The sequence below is a fragment of the Lampetra planeri genome, chromosome 13 (assembly GCF_965212315.1).
Source record: "Lampetra planeri chromosome 13, kcLamPlan1.2.h2, whole genome shotgun sequence".
Taxonomy (NCBI): domain Eukaryota; kingdom Metazoa; phylum Chordata; class Hyperoartia; order Petromyzontiformes; family Petromyzontidae; genus Lampetra; species Lampetra planeri.
Genome location: NC_136119.1, coordinates 13,790,436 through 13,812,569, shown reverse-complemented (window position 1 = coordinate 13,812,569; position 22,134 = coordinate 13,790,436). Strand labels below are relative to the sequence as shown.

Here is a 22,134-nt window from a genome sequence, read left to right as displayed (position 1 = left end):
CTCGCGCGCAAGATCTCAGCGTTGGGACGTCTCTGGGCAAGGCCGAGGGAGCTGTCGGGAGGGAGGAGACGGGGAGCCCAGAGGGACAGAACCGCACAATGGAACCCTTCTCTCGGGGGAGCCGAGTGTCACCACGACGCCACCCTGCCGCTCTTTCTGTTCCACTTGTACTGGTTGGAACACACTGGTTCCACCAGCCCACAGGGGATTGTTGTGTCCGTTCGTCGTGCAGGGAGGGGCTGGGTGGGGGGTGGGAGGGGTGAGGCTGGGTGGGGAGGGGCTGGTCACCCCGTGGTGCCCTTATAAAACTCAACGTTTAACCTACTCACGCCGGCTTGTGCCCGCCCTCACAGTCGGCCATATTTGCGGAATACACCACGCCGCCGTTGACCCTGGCCATTGACCGAGCAACCCAACGTTCCTACCAGCTCCCTCCGCAGCAGGAACGTGTTTAATCAGACGCGACAGGGTCCTCTCCGGCTGCACACCGCAGGGTTGACACTGCTTGTGCTGTCCGTGTTATTATACCCAGATCCACATTGCGCAATGCCAGTGTCTTGATGGTTGTGTAGTGACACAGCGCCGACTGCTGCCCAGCAGCGGCAACTGCGGTGGACAGCGCACACGCCGTCCACACGCTGTGTGTGTCTGTCTCTAAAACTACACGCTGTGTGTGTCTACATCTACCTGGCGTGTGTCTCTACATCAGACATGGGCTAAGTACGGCCCGTTGGGCTTTTTAATCCGGCCCGCCGAACTTGTCCAAATATTATTAAATTAAATTTTACCTTCCTCCTGTAATGCCCCCATTTCCCCATTAGATGGCGCACTTTGTGTAATTCAACAAAACAAACAAAACTTAACTCGAGTTCTCTCCGAATTTCACGAGTCCGTTCTAGACCCCACAGTTTTTAAAAGAGTTTTAAGCACAGAAAACAATTAAAGTTTGAAAAATCATTAATTATACAAACTTTTCAATTTCCTTCTTCACTTCGATTTAAATTTTCTTTAAAAACTTCTTCTCACCAACATTACCACTCATTACCACTTTCTCCGAAGGCAAGTTTGTAAAAGAATACATGGTACAGACAGCAGACATCTTGTGTCCGGAGATCAAAAGCAAATTTGAAAAAGTCAGTTTATCACGCAGGACTGTGACTCGCCGTGTGGAACTGATTGATAAAAATATAGCCAGTCAATTAAACAAAAAGTCTGATTCCTTTGAAGTATATTCACTAGCACTGGATGAAAGTACGGACGTAGAATACACTGCTCAGCTCCTCATTATCCGTCGCCTCTCAGCGTCGCCTCCACCACTACCTCTACCACCACCACCTCCACCAACACCACCTCCACCACCCCTGTACGTCGCTTTGATTGACGTCGTTTCGATATTCGTTGCCGCACCTTTCAGGAACGCATCCCCGACGTAAGCCGGGGTATAAAACGTCTTAAATGTGCATGCTCCCCAACCCGCGCAGTGGCAATGCCAGGACAGGAGGAGCAGTGTGGATGTGTGATGCATTATTGAAGATTCACATTTTGTTTGAGCTTCCAAAACATGCTCTTTCATTTGGTTTGTTATGGCAAACGTTAACATTCCGTAAACATCCGCAAGTTTCTTGATATGTCTCTTATACATCCGTGTGTTAAATGTCGTCTATTTAATAGTTTTCCTTTGAAGGTCACAGAGTCATTGGTGAAGGTGTCGCGTTGTTTATCGTGCTTGTGCAGTACACTGCCGATGCAGCGTCACCAAATCGGTTAAATATTTTAGCTGTCGTTTCAACTGTACTGCAAATTCACCTAGAAATTATATGACAAAGACCCTCTCTGAGTGTGCTTGAGTTGAAGCAGGCTCAGAGAGGATCTTTGTGACATCAGTTAGTCATCCCAACAGGCACCTTCGTGGCAGTTTTTTGACGTGTTTCTCATCAAGGGCATATCTCTCGTTCTCAATGACTTTCACGTTGTCTTCGTGTTATATTAGCCGAGTAATCGGTCCGTATCGCGTTCCCAGGGGTACGTGAGAGGTGTGGTCGTTTGGCTCCTGGGTCACAGCACTGAGTTGGCATTGCTGAAATTTTGGATTCAAACCCAGCTTTCAGCCACCAATGACTCACTTAGGTTCTCTAGTCTGGCTAGTTGTGGTATTACTTAGCTGTGCTGCACAAAACGAGGACAAAATCAGCCGTATTTTTTGTTACTTAATTCAATCAGCTTATTCCAGCTCAGATAATACAACAATATATTGACATCAAATACTTGATGTGTAACCAAGTATGGATTGAGAGGCTCACAGAAGTTATTTGTAAGAGAAGACATTTCTCGACACTAATAGTTTCAGATGGAAACGTCTTTGCCCGGGCGTGGGCGGCACTGTCAGGCTGCGTTGGCAGGCGGCTGCATGCGCTGGCGAGTGGGCTGGGTGAGCACCAGGGGCTCCTTGACCACCGTGGCCGGATAGTTCTTGCCCAGGAGCTCCACCTCCACGTGCTGCCCCACCAAGCTCAGCTCCACAGGGACGTACGCAAACGCCACGCTGTGCCCCGCCGTGTAGCTGTAGGCCCCGGACGTTGTGTTGCCCACGACCTGCGTGGGACGAGAGGAAACGCCAACGCATCGTTGTCCGCGTTTGCTGTCCGCGTAGGCGCTGGTGCGTCATGAATTAATAACGTTTCTCGAGCGCCGAGTGGTGCGCACGCAAATGAGGGTTTCACATAAAAAATGTATGTAGTGATGTACTCACAACTTACGTGTTAAATTATTTATCTATTAGTTATTTATTTAAGGCTTCACCATCTGACTTATCACATCAGATAAGAGAACATTCTGTGGCCACACATGGAATGGCTCGTTTAATTGTAAATTGGCTGAAATGAAGATAAATGTAAAATCAGTTTGAGATAAAAAAAATAATCCCCTTGCCAGTGGGGAAGTGGTTTGAATCACGATAAGAGATCAGCAATCCCAAGTGCATTCTACTGGGATGAATTGCTGGACACAGCTCAACAATGAGATGGAGCGGTGGCGCAGTAGTTTACGGCTTTACGCATTGTAACACGAACCCGGCAAACTGAGTTTGATTCCCGTTTACAACTAACACCAGTGGTGGGTGAAATCTGAACTATTTTTGCTCACACCATTCACCGACCCACGCTGATCTATGTGGTGAAGTATGGTCAAACAACCCTCATGAACAAGAGGCGTGGGGAGGCCTTCATTCAACAGTGGATTGGTGAAGAGATGTGCACCAAATGTACCTTGCCATTGCACCACACACTCTCATTCCCCTCCGGATCGACGTCATCGGTGTCCAGGGTGAGATACACCAGATGCCGTGTCAGCCCTTCCCTCTTGATCCTCTGCAGGGCTTCCTTGCCGATGAAATCCGCATCCTGTGGTGGACATGGCCAACAGAGGAAGGCATAACGAAAACATTACTCATCAAAGTTGATAGCATAACGCCACCAAGTGTACGAGCTTAGCTGGGACAGAACCGTTTTCAGAGAGTCTGTTCTGTTGTCCCGAAGCATTTGTAATCACGAGGACTTTGTCCCAGTTTAAATTCTTCTCGCTTCGTGCTTGACTATTGATATGAGCAAAGGGTGAGACGACTGAGTAGTGGGCGGAGTTGGAAGTGGAGTAGGCAGGGCCTAAGAGCAGCTGATGGGGCGACCGTCAGGTCGAGCCAGGCAGGAGGACTCTGCCTGTGTGGGCGGCGCTAGTCCTTGGGTGGGAGTGGCCATGGCAAGTGGGTGGGGTTGACTGAAGGAGCTGCTGCCAGCTCACCACGTGTCCGCATTGAGCCTCCTAGAAATATGGAAGCTTTAAGATGGCATCATGTTTAATTCATAATTATAGTACTGTGCTAACTTTGCATTCCACTGGACCTAATTGGGAACACACATCGTATTTGGTAGAGTATTTTAAGGCTAGTGTTGTGATAGGGCATTATGACAATTTGTAAACAGCAAGGCATACGGCAGTATAAACATTTTTTGGATGCATTTATATATTTTCAAAAACTGACATGTGCATGTAATATACTTAGGGCAAAGCAGTATATTAAATCTGGATACAAAGTAGAAAGCAAAGCATCGTGTGGTTGACATTTGTCTGAGACATAATCTTGATGTATATATTTTATTTCCTAGAACACAATAGTTCACCTTGACAGACACCACTACCCCCACATGGCACACTTCACAGGATCAAAAGCACAGGCACTGGAGCTCAGCCATCGCTCTCCACGCAGCCTTCGCAGGGCACTGCCTAATGCACTTGACTCGCAATTGCAAAGTTATAACTTCAAATCCATCGCCGGGGTCGACATAGTCCATCATCGCTCCAGGGCTGATACGATGTTTACTATCACATGGAAGTTTAATCTAGATTTTAAGCTTTCGTGACTGCAGGAATCCATACTCTTTGGTTCTTTCGGTAGTGATTTATTTTATTGTATACCTACGTGACTTTACTGAAAGAACCAAAGATTATGACATGGAAGGTCAACGGTGGTTGAATGAAGGACTTGGCGCTTGCCATGGAAATGCGGAGTTTCCACCTTTGACCCAATGCCATCTGTTCATGAGTACTGTAGTCGCAACCTATTGCACTAATAAATGGACACGACCCGTTAAGACAGTGCAAATATGGTCTCATTCGCAAGGGTGTATCCTGGGTTAAATCACAAGTTTGATTTAAATAACAAACAGGGAAACCAAAGCATCAACAACACGACTGGACAACGACAAAACGAGAAACTGGCATGGATTTGCCTATTTAAATACCATTAACATTAACAAACATCCGATATACCATTAACACGCATCGAGCAGGAAGACACGATATCCGGGCAGCTCGAGTTCCTGTGAGTCATCATACACTCCAACAGGGCTAATATTCTCCTGGAATATGAGCTCAACGTAAAATTAGACTCATGATATCTCTGCCACCTTTTTGCCAATATCCAAAATGATGAAAATCACAATGGGTTTTATTCTATTCTATGGGTCTTTCGGTAAAGCCACGTAGATAGAAAAATAATAAAAATATCACGACGTTTCGATCGCAACACAAGCAATCGTCTTCTTCTCACCTGAAGATGATTGCTTTGCTTGTGTTGCGATCGAAACGTCGTGATTGAAAAATTATTTTTCTATCTTCATGGCTTTACCGAAAGACCCTTAGAATATGTATTCCTGCAGTCACGAAAGCTTTAAGTCAAGGTTTTACTCTTTCCAGCAATTAAACAGGTGATAAGATGTTCTAACACCAAATAGAGACCTTTTGCAGGGCATCAAGTCTGCATTAACCACACATACTTATGTAAAACCTATTCTTAGACTAATGTTTTAAATAGCAATGGTCGATCATTACTGGGCGCCTCTCGCTGTACCTTGTTCACTTTAATGAAGGGCTGAAGGCCTGCTTCAAATGGGTTTGTATCGCAGTTCATCTGAAAGACAACATTAGACACGTAGCAATGCATAGTTAAGACATGTGAAAAACTAATAGTACTTCAAGCACGAGAGAGCCCTTGCAAATCAAAAAAATCCACCATATTAATTTAGTTTCTGCACTTAATTGGGCTAAATTCCAGTTCTGATGATGATTGTTTTTTTCTGTCATGCGAAGAACGATCTTATGTCAGAGTGCGAGAGAAAGTGTGCCCTCTGATTTTTAAACAATAATAATGACGTGACTTTACCGAAAGAACCAAGAATAAAAATGACACGTGAAGGATTTTTCAGGTGCAATATTTTCAAAACGTCTTCTTCCAGCGGTCCTCTGACACTGGGGGGGGGGGGGGGGGGGGGGGCATGTTGCTCTAAGATGTCCTCATCTGTTCTTCATCTCGTGGCATAATACAGAAAGCACAATCGAATTAAATTGTGCAGAGGGGAATACCAATAAACCTGCATTTCCATTTCGGACTATTCAAATCTTAGAGAGAGTACCTAAAGTTAGCTGCTGTCCATATCAAAGGCTCCCAGAGGCATGTGACCAGAGACTGTACGGATGAGGCCTAATGAGATCATAACCCGTCTACATTTGTCTTCTTGTTCCACCGCTGCCTGTTGGCATGGCCACATTTTCTCAACTCCAAGAGTTGGCGGTCTAAACAACAACACGGTCACGCGTTCACTTCTTTTGAGATGGTGGTCTCTATAATAGTGAGAGCTTTTGAACGCGCAATGCTGCACACCTTTGTGCATTGTTATATATCTTCCAACCCCATTACTGCGGAATAATGCAAGATTTCTGTTTTTTGGTGAACAATACAGAAACAGTTCTGCCACTGTTCATGAACTCAGAGTAAAAAAAAGTAATTTCTTCAAACGTCACTGCTACGGGTTCACAGCGGGGGTGGGGTCACCACGTGTGCTGGTTTGACCAGGATAGTCTAGCAATCATTGCTTCTGTGGGACAGAGGCAATGATTGCCAGACTATTCTGTGGGGCAGAAGCGACTGTGACAACGCAGTGAACCCGTGCAGATGACACCTACAAGGTTCGTTAGAAAAGTAAACGCTAACGTTTCTCCTCTGTGCTTTGACCCCCCCTCAGTGCCGCCCCACAATACAAGATCATAAACCCAACATCGGTAACCCCGGGTGGGTGGCACGTGACGACATGTGTCCAACAGAATTCCAGGGGAACATTTCTGGGATAGTTCATTCACGGTTGCCATCGACCACACATTTTAAACCACTGGGGGTTGACAGCAGCACGATGGGGCTGTTTTCACATTTGTGTATTGTCAGGGGCCGCATCTCAGGGGCCGCACGAAAGGCCAACGGGGGTCACCAGTGGCCCGCGGGGCTTGCCAAGGGGGGCACTGCCGCGGAGCACGGCGTGCGCGTCAGAGGTGGCCGTGCGTGCCGTGTGCGCTCGCGGTACCTCGGCTCCCCAGGCGCGGAACGCTTTCTCCATGCGCAGAGAGTTCATGGCGTACGCCCCGAAATCCCCGATGCCAAACTCCCGGCCGGCCTCCATGAGCGCAGAGTAGAGGGCGCCCGTGTCCTCGCGCTGGTGGTACAGCTCCCAGCCGAGCTCGCCTGCGCGTGGCCGTGCACAGGCCACGGTTCACGACCAGGAGCGCTTCACTTACAACGCAACGCACGCCGATGTCATACGTGAAGCTATCGATGTGCTCTGGTTTAACTCTCGCTCCTAACAGATGTTAGCTGTGGTCCCGGGTTACCAGATTCATAGAGTAGCTATTTCCTGGCCATTTCGCAGCCCAGCAGATTTGGGAGTTTTACATATCTTTATGTGATCCACCAACCGTTGCCTCGAAGGTTCTGAATCACAGGCATACACAACCTTGCCCGATTGGGATGTGCAGCGTCTTGGGAAGACGTGGATGACCTGGCGCCACGGTGGCGAGATGTTAACTACCTCGCCAGGTATACAGGAGGTCGTGGGTTCAATCCCAACTTTTATGCCTGTACATTGGAGTTTACGTGTCTCTCTCCCCCCGTGGTTGCGTGGATTTTTCTCCGGGTCCTCTGGGTTTTCCCTCTACATTTAGAATCAACGTGCATTGAAAGTATTTGCCTGAAATACATTTCCATGCAATAAGCCACTTCGTTGAGCTATCGATTTCCAAAAAGACCGACACAGCTCAGTAGGCTTCACCTGGTAAAATAAAAAGATAATAATTTTAGTTTGGAATCTCCAAGGTACTCGGACGACGCGGACGTGAAATTGGCCACACAATCCCGCGTGCGTGCGTGGGTCGAGCGTGGGGCGAGCGTGGGGCGAGGGCGCAAGCCCCACCGGTGTAGGAGATGCGCACGGCGGTGACGGCGCGGCCCGCCACGCGCACGGCGCGGCAGCGCAAGAAGCGGAAGGCGTCGTCGTCGAGGGCGGCGTCGGTGAGGCGCGCGAGCACGCGGCGCGACAGCGGCCCCGCCACGCCCAGCACGCCCATGTCGTCCGTCGCGTTCCGCACGCTCACCTCGAAGCCCCCCGCAGCCGCGTGCTCCTCTATCCAGCTGCGGCGCGCACGCACACGAAGGGCGCGCACTCGCTCGATCTGGACCGTACCGACTCAGCTTGAGCGTGATGAGGGCGGCTGAGCTGAGAATTGACCAGTCCAGGGGTCGGTGACCAAAATAACAAGAGACGTTTCAAATTTGGTAAAAAAAAAAAATCGATATTCATCAAGAGCCCCGATGTATGTCAATACGAAACGGTGGTCCTGAATAAACGACGTCGCGATGCAGCAGTCCTCAAAGAGTCACCGCAGGTTGCCGACCCCTGGACGGGTCGATTTAGATTTTGTCTTGCCCTTTCAGCTGCCTAACTCCACCACTGCTCACCTCTGGAGGCCTCGATAAGCAAAGATCTTAAACCGTTTATGGTAAGTTTTATACATAATCAGCTGCATTTTGTACACTCCGTGACAATTATTTACGGATTTTTTTCCAGAAATGCCTCGGGGAAATTAGAGTTCACTTGAAGTAATTTCGATTGAAGTAGCACTTCCCAGGAAGGCCGCCCCCTCACGTAATGTGGCTCCTTCTGACCAACGCCGTCGGGCTCACAGCTCACTCCGCCACGGTGCTCCGGGTCATTCGGGCCGATCTCCACCTGTGCTCGCACGCTACTACGTGAGCCCGTCAACAAGTCTGTGGCCTGGCCTGATTATCAACTCGAAGAGACGAGACAAATACATTGGGCTTTGGTGACAGACTTACGTTGGATCATTCTCACCACCCGCCACAAATTTGTGTGCGTGCAGTCGCACGATTCAGCAGAGCCAATCACACGTACGCAGACCCTGCTCGTGGCCTAAGAATGCATGGCTGTGCTGTTGGACATTATACATTAATTACGTGAACTCGTTGAGTGGAATTCGATAAACAGGCGACGGGTGAAGGTTCCCCCCACTCCAATACGTCATTCAAGGCGAAACAATGAAGTCAGCCGTCTCCCTGCTCAAAGGATGCACCACTGCCGCGGGGACAGCGGTGCCGCGAGGGCCGCGAGGGCCCGCGAGGGTCCGCGAGGGCCCACGGCTACCGGAGGTCGTGCAGCTCGGAGCCGGAGCCTGTGACGAGCAGCATCTGCTGGGGGCCCACGTGGTTGAGGGTGAGCTCCCCGTACACGCGGCCGTCCGGAGTCACCAGGTGACTGATGTTCGTGTGGCCCTCCTGGTGCCAACAACACGCACTTTCAGCGGTGCTCGCGCACGCACACGCAGCAGCGCTCACACGCACAGACACACGCATCAGTGTCCACGCTGCTGCTGCTGCTCACTTTGGGCAAGGCGTTGGCGAAGAGTCGGTCGGCGAGGCGAGTGGCGTCCTTCCCCGAGAGGAGGAACTTCCCGAACGGGGTCAGGTCGATGACCCCCACCGCCTCCATCACGAGGCGACATTCGCGGCCCACCGCCTCGAACCAGTTTGTGCGACGGAAGCTCGGCCTGCGGAGCCACGGGGGGGGGGGGGGGGGTAATGCGTCACCTCGCCTGCGCCGTGCGCTGCCTCCACCCGAGCGAGTCGCCTACTCGCACGAGCATCGCGCCGGGCTCCCAGCCGTGCACCTACTGAGTGTGCAGGCGGTGCAACTGCACCAGGGCCAACACCAACCACGCTCGCCTCTGCTTCTGCTTGCGGCCCTGAGTGGTGATGCAAAGACTCAGTCTCCCTTAATTCAGTGTGCCTCGGATACAATGCGCCACCTACGTTCAAGGGTAGATGTATGTACGTATGTATGTTGAACTTCTTTCGTACCGTATATAGCCAACCGTGCTCATCGTAAGGGTGGGGGAAGGACAACAAGCTAACGCACGAAAAGCAGTTCTAAAGAAATGAGTTTTCAATCCAAAAAAGGGTGGGAATAGAACCCAGGAAGCTGTTGCACTCACCACTCTCACACCATTGCAATTGTCATAATTACCAAGCAGAGATCGATCCTCTCCTGGATGAAGGCCTCCCGCACCTCCCATTAGTACGGTTAGCTACGTACGGCGCGAAAGAAGTTCAACGTACATACACCTGACAGGACTCGCCTGTACGACTACTCGCAGCACACACCTGCGCCGTCTGAACTTACCTGTACTCGGCCCGCTGGCCGGGCGGCGCGAACCAGTGCGGCTGCTCCCAGCCGGCGTGGAAGCCCATGGAGGCGCCCTTGTGGAGCAGCGCGTGGTAGACGCCGCTCACCCGCTGGGTGGGCCGCCCGGCGACTCGCTCCTCCTTCGGGTAGCCCACTGAGCACGGGGGGGGGCGGGGGGGGGGGCGATCGCTGACGTGTGGAGGAGACAACTCCGGCCTCCCGAGCCTGCGCATTCTCCTCGTTCTTACAAAAATGTTTTACTTTAAAGACAAACAGGTTGCTGGCTCGCGCCATTGCCAGTGAAAGTGCCGCCACTAGAGGGAGCTCAAGAGAGCCGCCTCTAGCCTATGAATTGTGGGTTTCTTTAAATCAATTTGTAGTTGACAAGCAAATATTGATCTTATTTTACTCGCGTAGATTATTTGTGTGTCAGGTGGCAAAGCAGCTTGGGATGACCTCGTGAGGGTGCTGCAGAGGCTCGATTTGTATTGTTTCGACGTGAAACCACTCCACGTGTGGACACCTGGAGGCCAAATCACCGTCCGACCAGTGTGCTCCTTCAGCTCCCCAAAGGGGTCGTCCGGGGGATGACCGCTGCCGACCAGAGGGCCACAGGCGCCGCGGTGGCCAGGAGATGTTAACTACCTCACCTGGTATACAGGAGGTCGTGGGTTCGATCCCAACCCTGACATCTGCTTTATATTTGGAGTTTGCGTGTCTCTTTCTCTCTCCTCGTGGTGGCGTGGATTTTTCTCCGAGCACATTTAGATTCCAAATGCCATTTAGAGTATTTGGCTGCTATACATTTCCACGTGATAAGCCACTTCATTGACCTATCATTTGTGGCCAGTGCGTTTCTGAAAAGAGTGAAATAGCTCAGTGGGCCTTGCCTGGTAAGTAAAGAAAAATAGTTTGGCAGTGACATTTTTGGAGAGATACGCCGCGAGCGTCGCTCACCGATGTTATTGGCGCCGTACGACTCCCTGGCCTTGGCGAGCGCGTACTCCGGCGTGGTCCACTTCCCGAAGCGGTTGGGGTCCAGCTCGATGAGGTCGAAGGGGGGCTGCCCCTTCATGATCCAGTCGCTCAGGTACTTGCCAACGCCTCCCGCGTGGATGATCCCATAGCTGCAACGCACAGACGTGGTAGTTGATCCCATAGCTGCAACGCAGATCACTGCAGCAGTCATTCATTTCTATTGAGAGCACGTTCGTCAAACAGCATTTCTCCCAGGTTGTGCACGAGTACGACCTTGCACGCACAGACACACAGACGCGCTCTGTCGCGCAAACCGAGACAAAGCCGAGCCGCTCACCCGAAGCCCACGGCGACCCAGTAGTTGGCGAGGCCCACGTGGGGCCCCAGCATGGGCAGCAGGTCGGGGGTGTAAGTGATGGGCCCGGCCACCACGCTCACGATCTCCGCCTTCTGCAGCACGGGCACCCGCTGCATGGCCGCCTCCACGTGCGGCATGATGCGCTCCAGGTCCGACTCGAACAGCTCCTTGCCGAAGTCTGCCGGGCGCGCACGACCGGGCGAGGGGTCGTGAATTCGGCACTCGCCGGGGTGACTCCGGCCGCGACGTGGCGTGCCGGAGGTGGCCCGCGGCGAGACGGGGCGCGTCCCGGCACGGAGGCCCATATTGTACGCGCAAGCCTACGGCACGTGGGCCTGTACGCGACCCGCTACTTCTTCCGCTACTTCATGGCGCCGCGGTGCCGAGATGTTAACCGCGAGAGATCGTGGGTTCGATTCTGACTCTGTACATTTGGAGTTTGCATGTTCTCCATGTGGTTGTGTAAACTTTTCTCTGGGTCCTCCGGTTTTTACCTCCACATTTACAATCAACATGGGTTAAAGAGAATATGGATCCCTTCTGAAAATAGCTATATAGCTCAGTGGGCCTTTACTTGGTGAAATAAAAATAGGTTTTATTTATTTTTTCACAAAATGTCAAAGTCCGCTTGATCTCCTTTGCTTCGTGAGGTTTTTTTTTTGCCGCCGTGCGGACACGGAGATGTAAATGTCGGCGCGCGCGACTCGCCACGATCGGTCACCTTTGGGCACGCCACTCTCGAGCCACTCCTCCTGGATCTTCATGCGCTCGGCGCTCTCGTAGGGGCCGAAGAGCAGCCCCTGGCGCTCCTGCCGCAGGTAGTAGGAGCCCTCGAGGTCACGGATGACGGGCAGCTCCCGCGGGAGGGCGGCCACCTCGGGGATGGTCGCCGTCACCACGTACTGGTGGTGGATCGGCACCAGCGGGTGCTCCAGGCCCACCAGCCGCCCCACCTCCCGGGCCCAGAAACCTGAGAAGACAACAACCGCTCCGCTTCACCGCGACATCGCTCAGTAAACAAACGCGCGTTCGTAGGGGACTGAGAGACTCACGGAATTTTACCTATGTGACTTTACCGAAAAAACCCCTAAGAATATGAATACAGTGAAACTCCTTTTATCCAAAAATCATTTACCCTCCCTTCTAGCCATGACCTTTAATTTATCTGGGAAAACTCCGATCAGCCGTTCGCTTTTGCTGATGACAAATTTATCCTGTTATCCGAATTCATTCACGGGTAAGAGGTGCAACCCAGAAGTGATCGCCGCAAGCTTCAAAATCATCGTAAAGACGTCCAGATTTTCCCAGATAGGATGAATCGCGTGACAAGTTCGTCCATTCTTCTGCGTTGGTCCACTGATGAGCGACGCTGCAGGGCCCTCTACTTGAGAGGCCAGCGCCGGCCTTCCTGTACCTACGAGCTGTCAGCAGCAGCAGCGGCGGCGTTGGCGGTGGGCACCTGTGCAGTTGATGACCCTTCGAGCCCGTATGGTGCCGTGTGGCGTGTGCACGTCCCAGTGGCCTTGTGGTGTGGGCGTGAGGCCGGTGACGGGCGCCGGCTGGTAGATCCGGACGCCGCGCTGCCTCGCGCCGGCAGCCAGCGCCATGGTGAGGGAGTAGGGGTCAATGTGTCCGTCGCCTGGGTTGTAGATCCCCGCCAGGACCTGGGGCGACACGCACACAGACAACCCAAAGATCCCCCGTAAAGCCTTAACAGACTGTTGGGGAAAGTGCTGTTGGTGAGTAGCACCTATGAAGGCCGGCACAACACACGAGGGGATGGGTGGCCAGTACCACGCCCGGCCGCCTTTGTCTCCCTAGTGGTGGTGTTTACACACCCCGCCAGGTACTCATTTGAGGCTGAGTCAACCTAGGGGAGATGATGGCCCAGGGCAGGAATGAGTAGAGAAAGAGGACTCGCAGGGTAGAGGCCCCACATGAGAGGGCCGATGCCAGCAATAGGAAAATAGATTGTGCACAACAACGATTGTTCAGTTTCATTTGGCAACTTCTAAACAACAACAACAGGAAAATAAGTCGGGCAGATTAATGCCTGGGCGATTCCAGGCTTCACAGACAAAATATCATTACTAACCTCAACATTGCAACCATCATTATCGTGCATGACGTGTGCTATAAAGAAGGGCAATTGCACATAACGTCGCTGATTTTATATATATATTGCCCTTAAGGCAGTGTTATTGACGAGTGTGTTGAGTTTTTTTTTATCATTTACAAAGTGCACGTTACACCGCAGGACCCAATGGCGTGTGAAATTGTCAATCCCCTCGCCTGAGACATTGCGGATGAAGAATGAACCCGTTCGCCCGGTGGAGCCCGGGGGCCACGCAAGGAAGAGGACCACGGGACGGTGCCACGTGACGTGGGCACCTCGTGCCACGTGACGGTACCGCGTGACGGGGGCACCCCGCGCGCAGCACCTGGTCCATGTTGAGGAGGGGAAAGAGCTCCTGGATCTTGTCGGGCCCGATGAGGCTCTGTGGCGTCACGTTCCAGCGCGCGCGCGTCATCTGGTAGTGGAACTCGTCGACCCGTTCTGGAGTGGTGGCCAGGCGGATGCTGCCGGGCTGGTGGAACCCCACCGCCTGCCGACACGGACGGGGGTGCGGTTGAGGCCACCGTCACAGACGAGCTCTGCGCTAGGAGCATCGCCACCGATCAGCGACAGGCAGCCGTGTGTGCCGTACTCGTCACCTGCCCACAATTATTTGACGTTGCGCATTATAGAGGAATGTGTCGCACGAAGACCCGTGTCTAACAGAGCAGGCCCTTGCCTATAAACGTCGGCGCAGTTTACCAGCATTGATTTAAGCGAGCCTGACAATGCTGGTGAAGAATTCTGCTGGTGAGGCACTCTGCTGATGAGGCACTGGATGTCGAGATTGGTGCAGAGTTTTGCTCGAACTGAAGCAATGCTGCTGGAAAAAAATTCCTCCCAGAAGGCCGTGTGGCTGATGGGATGTGTTGTTATGTAGAGAGACAGATTTGTAAGTGAGGCGTATTGTCTGCTTATTTATTTTGTCACTTATATTCTCCACAACGACGCTCATGATTAGTTTGAGTTTCATAAAGATATGTGTTTTGGATCTCAACAAACACATTTTACAGACTAAAGTGTGTAGTCCTAATGCGTTGTGGTATTAACGGCCAGGGTGGCGGTGTGCGGCGAGCCCTCTCGGCAGGCCGACCAACCGTCACCACCTGGGCCACGGGTCCACCCAAGACGCAAGTCGCCGTTTCAACATTCCGCCGACTGCAGCGCCTCTGGTGGCTGCAGTGGTCACGTGAAACAATTACACGAAAAATGCGAATCTTAAATAATAATTATCGGCGGCTATAAACTTACACGTGATAAGCCACTTCGTGGAGCTATCATTTGTGGCCAGGTCGCTTCTGAAAATTTACTTATAGCTAAGTGGGTCGTAAAAAATAGTTTAGTTTTCGTTAGTTTATTTATTTATAGTGATTTGCTTCCCTTTCCTATACTTTCCATTGCTATCGTTTTTTTATTGTTGTACATTTCTGAACCACCCCTTCTGGACAAATGTGAATCAAAGAGCTTCATAGCTCATCGGATTTCTCCAGGGTAAATAAAGATTCCAATTCCGATTCAATTCCGATGCACGTATCCCGAGCGTCAGGGCGAGTTCCACGTCGCCGCATCGATTCGGCGTCGCGTGCCTCGTGCACAGAGGGGGCTCACGTCGCTTTGCCCCGCACGATGTCGCACCGTGTGCGATGCGCGCTCGTGGCCGTGTGGTTCGGGGGGGGGGGGGGGTGCACACCTGTCCCGTGTCCCTCTCGAGCTGCTCGTACAGCTTGATGCTGTCGTGGTGGATCTTCTTCAGGTTGATGCCAGGGTGGAAGTACGTCGTCAGTCCTGCCTACATAACAGATCGGCACGTAAAACAGACAAAGCTAGCCTTTAACAGGCTGTTGGGGCAAGTGCTGTTCGCGAGCACCTATGATGGCTGGCACAGCACACGAGAGGGTGGGGTGACCAGCACCACGACCGGCCGCCTTTGGCGATGTTTACACACTGCACCAGGTCGACCTAGCGGAGGCTCATGACCGGTTCAGATATTCGTCTCTGATGTTTTCCTCCACATTTAGAAACATGCGTCTAGAGTATTCGGCTGTTATACATTTCTACGTGATAAGCCCCTTTGTTGAGCTATCATTTGTGGTCAGGCCCCTTCTGAAAATGAGCTACATTGCTAAGTGGGCCGTACCTGGTAAAATGAAAACTAAGATTAGTTTATAGGTTATAGAACTCGGGCGCCGGGTTCGTAGCACAGTGCACTAACCACTCCACTCGGAGCTTAGCACAAGGGATCAATCCCAAACAGGCGGCGACTCCCGGCTTCAGGATGAGTAGCCGAGGCAAGGGGCTCTGCCTGCCCTGACCGACCGCGTGCCACGTGGAGCCGGCCGTGAGCTCCGACTTCTCCAGCAGAACGACGCCGCTGGCCCCGGCACGCGCCAGGTGGTAGGCCACGCTGACTCCCACGCAGCCGCCTCCGATCACCACCGTCTCGGCGCTGTCCTGCACGCTGCTGCTGCTGCTCAGCGGAGTGGAGGCCGCGCTGGGGTCGGGCGGGACGAGTGAGAGGACAGGCAGCACGAGTGTGAGATGGTGCTGGACGTGTGTTGAACGTCTTTCGCACCGTACGTAGCCAACCGTGCTCATCGGAGGTGCGTGGGAAGGACAACAAACTAAACATAAAAAGCAGTTCTAAAGAAATTAGTTTTCAATAAAGATATAAAAGTGCGTAGCTCCAGCGGCGTCCATATATCAGAAGGAAGAGCGTTCCAGACGGCCGCAGAAGCGCATCTGAAAGCGCGCGACGCAGTGACCGTCTTTGTTCGATGGCCGAGCCAAACGACACAGTGATGGTGCAGCAGAAGAGTTTCAACCAGCTCGGGACAATTGCGCAAAAACAATTGATATTCACACAGGGCTCTTTACGCAGAGCACGTCATTGTAATCTCCCTGCCGGCTAGATTGCAACGTCACAGGTGGAACAACAAGACGTTGCATATTCTCCAACGCCTCGATGTCCATTGGGTGAATGTCCCGCAGAGGCTTGCGAGTTCCCCCCTCGCCCGAGCAATCCCGGCGTCGCTGCCGGCCCGGTGCGTCCGCTTCGCTGGAACGGTTCCAATGTTGGCATCGAATTCAACTCGGTGGTCATTTTCAGTCTGCGGAGCGCAATGTCCTACCAGGACATTGTTATTGCTGCAGTGGCTTCAGGCCAGACTGCCGTGCGGTGGTTGGGACCGGATCAGACCGGAGACCTCACACGCACGCGGCCTGCGGCCGGTGTTGTTGCTGCCGCGGGCTGCACATGAGTCGCATGAGATGTCCTCACAAGGCCATTGCACCGTGACGGGTCACCGAGAGCCATATTTTTATTTGGCTAAGTGTTTACTGATTAACGATGCTATCTTTAAAGTTTACAATGCGGCCTTACTTGTGTCAACAAAACAAACAGGGTAGAAGAGAACAGCGGAGCGTCACGGGCGCAACGGCAAAGTGAAATTCACCAGAAATAAACACCGCGGGGCCTTTGCCATTGGGTGTCGGTGCTGCGACCTCAATGCAGACGTGTACAGAGCGTGCGCCTTTTGTGTCTTTCTGAATCTGCGGGGCTCTGTGGACAGCAGTCAGAGCCGTTGATGCCCTGTCTCTACGAGTAACGCCAATTACAAACCTCTATAAAACCACGACTCTCACTTGTGTTTGCTCTCCAATACACCTGTTCCTCTGTTTTGTCAACGCAGTTTTTAGTGTCACTTCCGTACGCTTCTTAGAACGCTTTCATTTATTTATACTTTCAACCTTTTTCCATTTTCTTTATTAACGTCCATGACGAATGCATTTTAAAGAGAATACATTCGTACGAATGTAGTTAATTTGATATTCGTATCGTTCTTACAGCGCACGGCTATCGTGTTGCTTGTGTAATTCCGATTAAGTAATTCGAAGGTTATTTCCAAATGTTGCTGTCAACACAATGGCCTCCTCTTTTTTAATGACGTCACGGGATATTTAACGTCCACTGTGCGAGTGAAGCAGACGGCGCGTGCTATTTTACGGTTAATATCACCGCAGTACTAACCAGGGTGGCCTGCTGGATTCGAACCACGAACCTATGCAATAACAAGGGCCGAACCCCGCTGGGCCGTGTCACCACCGTCCCATAGGAATATTTATATATTTTTCTACAGGGGCTAAAATTAACGCAGTGGTGGATTACGGACATGGGCAGAAGCAGTTCAGGGTGCGACATTGGTGAGCGCATAATCTCCCGTGAAGTTGCATGGAGCGCGCGAGTTTGACACTGCAGAGACATCCCACAGAGCTCCCACGGTGGGACTGGCGCCTCTCACAAGAGCCACACGTTACCGGACTGCCGGGGCAAGTGGTGTGAGAGAGTAGCGCCTAGCCAGGTCGTCACAGCGCGCGAGTGGGTGGGTGGACAGCACCACGGGCGGCCGCCTTTGTCTCCCCACCGCTGATGATTACGCACCGCACCGGGTCCTCGTTTAAGGCCGAGACGACCAACGGCGTCACCGATGTTGGGCCGCGAGTGGTAATCGAACTCGGGGATTTGCTGGATCCGTAGCGCAGTGCGCTAATCGCTACCTACGCACACACACATCTGGAACTCTGCACGTGACACGCACACGCACGCACCTGGAACTCTGCGCGTGACACGCACACGCACGCACCTGGAACTCTGCACGTGACACGCACGCACCTGGAACTCTGCACGTGACACACACACGCACGCACCTGGAACTCTGCGCGTGACACGCACGCACCTGGAACTCTGCACGTGACACGCACACGCACGCACCTGGAACTCTGCGCGTGACACGCACGCACCTGGAACTCTGCACGTGACACGCACACGCACGCACCTGGAACTCTGCGCGTGACACGCACACGCACGCACCTGGAACTCTGCGCGTGACACACACACGCACGCACCTGGAACTCTGCGCGTGACACACACACGCACGCACCTGGAACTCTGCGCGTGACACGCACACGCACGCACCTGGAACTCTGCGCGTGACACACACACGCACGCACCTGGAGCTCTGCGCGTGACACACACACGCACGCACCTGGAACTCTGCGCGTGACACGCACACGCACGCACCTGGAACTCTGCGCGTGACACGCACACGCACGCACCTGGAACTCTGCGCGTGACACACACACGTACGCACCTGGAGCTCTGCGCGTGACACGCACACGCACGCACCTGGAACTCTGCGCGTGACACACACACGCACGCACCTGGAACTCTGCGCGTGACACGCACACGCACGCACCTGGAACTCTGCGCGTGACACGCACACGCACGCACCTGGAACTCTGCGCGTGACACACACACGCACGCACCTGGAACTCTGCACGTGACACGCACACGCACGCACCTGGAGGTCTGCGCGTGACACGCACACGCACGCACCTGGAGCTCTGCGCGTGACACGCACACGCACGCACCTGGAGCTCTGCGCGTGACACGCACACGCACGCACCTGGAACTCTGCGCGTGACACACACACGCACGCACCTGGAGCTCTGCGCGTGACACGCACACGCACGCACCTGGAGCTCTGCGCGTGACACGCACACGCACGCACCTGGAGCTCTGCGCGTGACACGCATACGCACGCACCTGGAACTCTGCGCGTGACACACACACGCACGCACCTGGAACTCTGCGCGTGACACGCACACGCACGCATCTGGAACTCTGCGCGTGACACACACACGCACGCACCTGGAACTCTGCGCGTGACACGCACACGCACGCACCTGGAACTCTGCGCGTGACACACACACGCACGCACCTGGAACTCTGCGCGTGACACGCACACGCACGCACCTGGAACTCTGCGCGTGACACACACACGCACGCACCTGGAACTCTGCGTCTGCCGCACTGGAGCCAAGCCAAGGACCCGTGCGGACCCCGACGCGCCCAGCAGCAGCCGCCGCAGCATTCTGAGGAAGACAAAGGCGCGCGGGGCGGCTCGAAGTTCACGCGAGTGCGGTCGACCCGGGTGGAGAAGATACCCGGGGAGAAGAGGCCCCACCGAGAGCAGCGAGTTCCTGGAAGAGCCGAGAACGGCAGGGGGAGACACGGAGATGGGGAGACGGCGAGGAGACACCAGAGGAGAGGAGAGACGCCAGATGAGGAGGAGGATGACCTTGGGAGAGAGGAGGCCACGGGGGCGAGGAGGAGGGTCGACTGAGGAGGTGAAGTTGACGAGTCACCGAGTCGCCTGTGGAGGCAACGATCGTCGCGTGTTGCGTGGCTGTCGTCTCTCGCCTGCTCGCATCACAAGCGCGGTGGCATCGCAAACGTTGAGAGCGAGGGACAATGATTAACCAGTGACAGTGGTTGAGTCCTAACTATCTAAACATGCTTGCGTACGTTTTAGCTTGCGAGGATGACGACGACGACGATGATACTGGCGGGCGTTGTGACAATGGTGTCGGTTTAAAACAAATCGTTGCGCTATATTGCAATGAACACCTCCACACAGACGCTCCGCCGAAAGCCACCGACGAAGACGAACCCCTCTCCTCGAGAATCCCTGGATTTAGACGCGACTGCGGGGTTGCCCAAACTTCAGCACTCGCGACCCACCACGCGACCCACGCCTTTCCGCGTTTACCAATTTACTCACCATTCCAATGAAGTCGTGTTACGCTGCGCGCGCCCGATGATTGTTAAACACGTCCCGCGTGAAGCGCGAAGCATCAAACACCGTCAGTGTCACGTGCACACACACACACGCGCGCACACACAACAACAACAACCGCCATTCGCCACTAAGTGGCGGTGACGTCACCACGACGCTTGTGCCAGGCCATGTGCACCCTGAGGCCACGTGAAGTGTCGAACGCCCGCTGGCAGGAGGTCACGGGGCAGACCCAGGTGCCACGGGTCGACTGACCGAAATGACCGAGATGACTGGCTGATGCACCACCTGTGCCCCCTACTGTGCCAACTTGCTGTGCTTTAGCCACCCGGCGCTCCGCTCGTTGTTGTGAGCGTCGCTCCTCCGCCCTCCGTTGTTGTTGGAGGGCGACTGCCTCCAACTGCCCAGTAGCGTCCTTCACGAGCCTCCTCCACTGAGGCCGATCTTGACACCGCTGGTACCAGTCATCGGCAAGTCCACTCAGCTCCACATCCTCCTGTACCACATCACTCCATCTCTTCTCTAGCCCGTGCCGCGCCCGTTTAGCCCCCTCGATCCGGCCGAACAAAAGCTGTTTAGGCATGCGGTGGCTGGGCATGCGGGCTACATGACCCAGCCAACGCAGCCTTGCCTGCCGGAGGAGCTCACTGATGGGACTTTGCCCAGATCTTTCAAGGACTTGTGAGCTCCTCACACAATCCAGCCTGGTTAAACCCAGGATGGATCGTAGGCAGGCCAGCCTAAATGTTTCCAACCGGCGAAGATGCTCCACTAGGGGGGTCCACGTTTCGCAAGCGTAGAGAAGGGAGGGAATGACCGTGGCCGAGAAGACCTGAAGCTTCGTGCGGAGCGACAGACCAGGTAGCTTCCACACAGCGTTACGCAACCGATGAAAAGATATTGCCGCTCGACTGATTCGGAGTGAGACCTCTGCTGATAAACTGGAGCCGGTCATAAGCACACTGCCCAGGTATGGGAAACTCTCCACTCTCTCCACAACTGCCCCATCACCGATTGGGAGTTGTGGGGGTGGAGTGCCCGATGGTACAAAATACCCAGGCAGGTGCTTAGTTTTGGTGGGGCTGATGGTAAGGCCCCACCTCTTAGTGGCACACTCCAGTCTCAGCAGCAGCGTCTCCAACTCCTCTTCTGAATGAGCAGCTATTACCAAATCATCGGCATACATAACGTGGTTGACCAATAGGGAGCCATCCCTTGATCGCACCCGGGCGTCGATCAGCCTCCCATTATATCTGTACCAAATGGTAATTCCCCCGGTACAGCTATTGAAGGCTTCACGAACTACGCAGTCGAAATAGATGTTAAATAATGTGGGAGCCAGAGGACATCCCTGTCGCACCCCAAGGTGTACAGGGAAAGGCTCCGACTCCCGGCCACGTAGTTTTACCCGGGCCCGCTCACCATCATGAAGGTCCTTAATGATCGTGAGCAGAGGGTCAGGGACTCCGAAAGCACGAAGAACAACCCAGAGCCCAGTCCTACTGATGGTATCATAGGCCTTGACCAGGTCAATAAAGCAGAGATGTAGGTCTTTTTGGAATTCCCTACACCTCTGCTGTAGCAGACGGACAGAAAATATGGCATCTGTGCAGGACCGCCCTTTCCTGAAACCGCATTGGGGCTCCGCAAGCCTCTCCTCAGCGTGCCTAGCAAGGCGATGTTGAATAATCCTTGCCAGGACCTTACCCGGCACACTGAGGAGTGAGATGCCCCTGTAGTTGTTACAGTCGGTACGGTCCCCCTTCTTAAAGAGGGGGACCACCAGGGCATCCTTCCAGTCCTGCGGAACCCGTCCAGTGGTCCAGACTGTTGTTATGATGTCATATAGGGCAGTCTGTGCACAAACGCCACCCTCCCTCAGCATTTCGCTTGGGAGATCATCTCTGCCCGGTGCCTTCCCTGGTCTCAGACTCCGGATCGCCCTCAGTACTTCCTCAACAGCTGGTACCTCAG

The 22,134-nt window shown here is 53.5% G+C and overlaps 1 protein-coding gene across 2 annotated transcripts; it reads right to left on the bottom strand.

Moving 5' to 3' along the window:
• Nucleotides 1-1,522: 1,522 nt before the first annotated feature.
• On the bottom strand, nucleotides 1,523-19,858 carry DMGDH (dimethylglycine dehydrogenase). Of its 2 annotated transcripts, XM_078600248.1 has the most exons (17): nucleotides 19,663-19,858; nucleotides 19,373-19,456; nucleotides 15,842-16,016; nucleotides 15,216-15,314; nucleotides 13,851-14,015; nucleotides 12,869-13,073; nucleotides 12,131-12,379; nucleotides 11,389-11,587; nucleotides 11,031-11,200; nucleotides 10,071-10,227; nucleotides 9,273-9,438; nucleotides 9,036-9,166; nucleotides 7,788-8,005; nucleotides 6,906-7,063; nucleotides 5,402-5,461; nucleotides 3,264-3,398; nucleotides 1,523-2,592 (listed from the first exon to the last, which is right to left on the bottom strand). In XM_078600248.1, exons 2-17 carry the CDS (start codon nucleotides 19,453-19,455, stop codon nucleotides 2,383-2,385), a joined length of 2,580 nt encoding a protein of 859 aa, XP_078456374.1. In that variant the 5' UTR covers nucleotide 19,456; nucleotides 19,663-19,858; the 3' UTR covers nucleotides 1,523-2,382. The 2 variants fall into 2 exon arrangements, with proteins under 2 accessions (XP_078456374.1, XP_078456373.1); XM_078600247.1 differs by lacking the exons at nucleotides 19,373-19,456; nucleotides 19,663-19,858 and having other exon boundaries at nucleotides 15,842-18,141.
• Between the last annotated feature and the right edge of the window lie 2,276 nt (nucleotides 19,859-22,134).

What these genes read in the sequence shown, in the direction of transcription:
- DMGDH (XM_078600247.1), bottom strand. Translation starts at nt 16,120, where the DNA reads ATGAGCACGGTTGGCTACGTACGGTGCGAAAGACGTTCAACACACGTC. An exon ending in TCGAGAGGGACACGGGACAG is followed by an intron (nt 14,016 to 15,215) that starts GTGTGCACCCCC and finishes CCGTGTCGGCAG; the next exon opens with GCGGTGGGGTTCCACCAGCC. An exon ending in CCTTCATTAAAGTGAACAAG is followed by an intron (nt 3,399 to 5,401) that starts GTACAGCGAGAG and finishes TGTCCACCACAG; the next exon opens with GATGCGGATTTCATCGGCAA.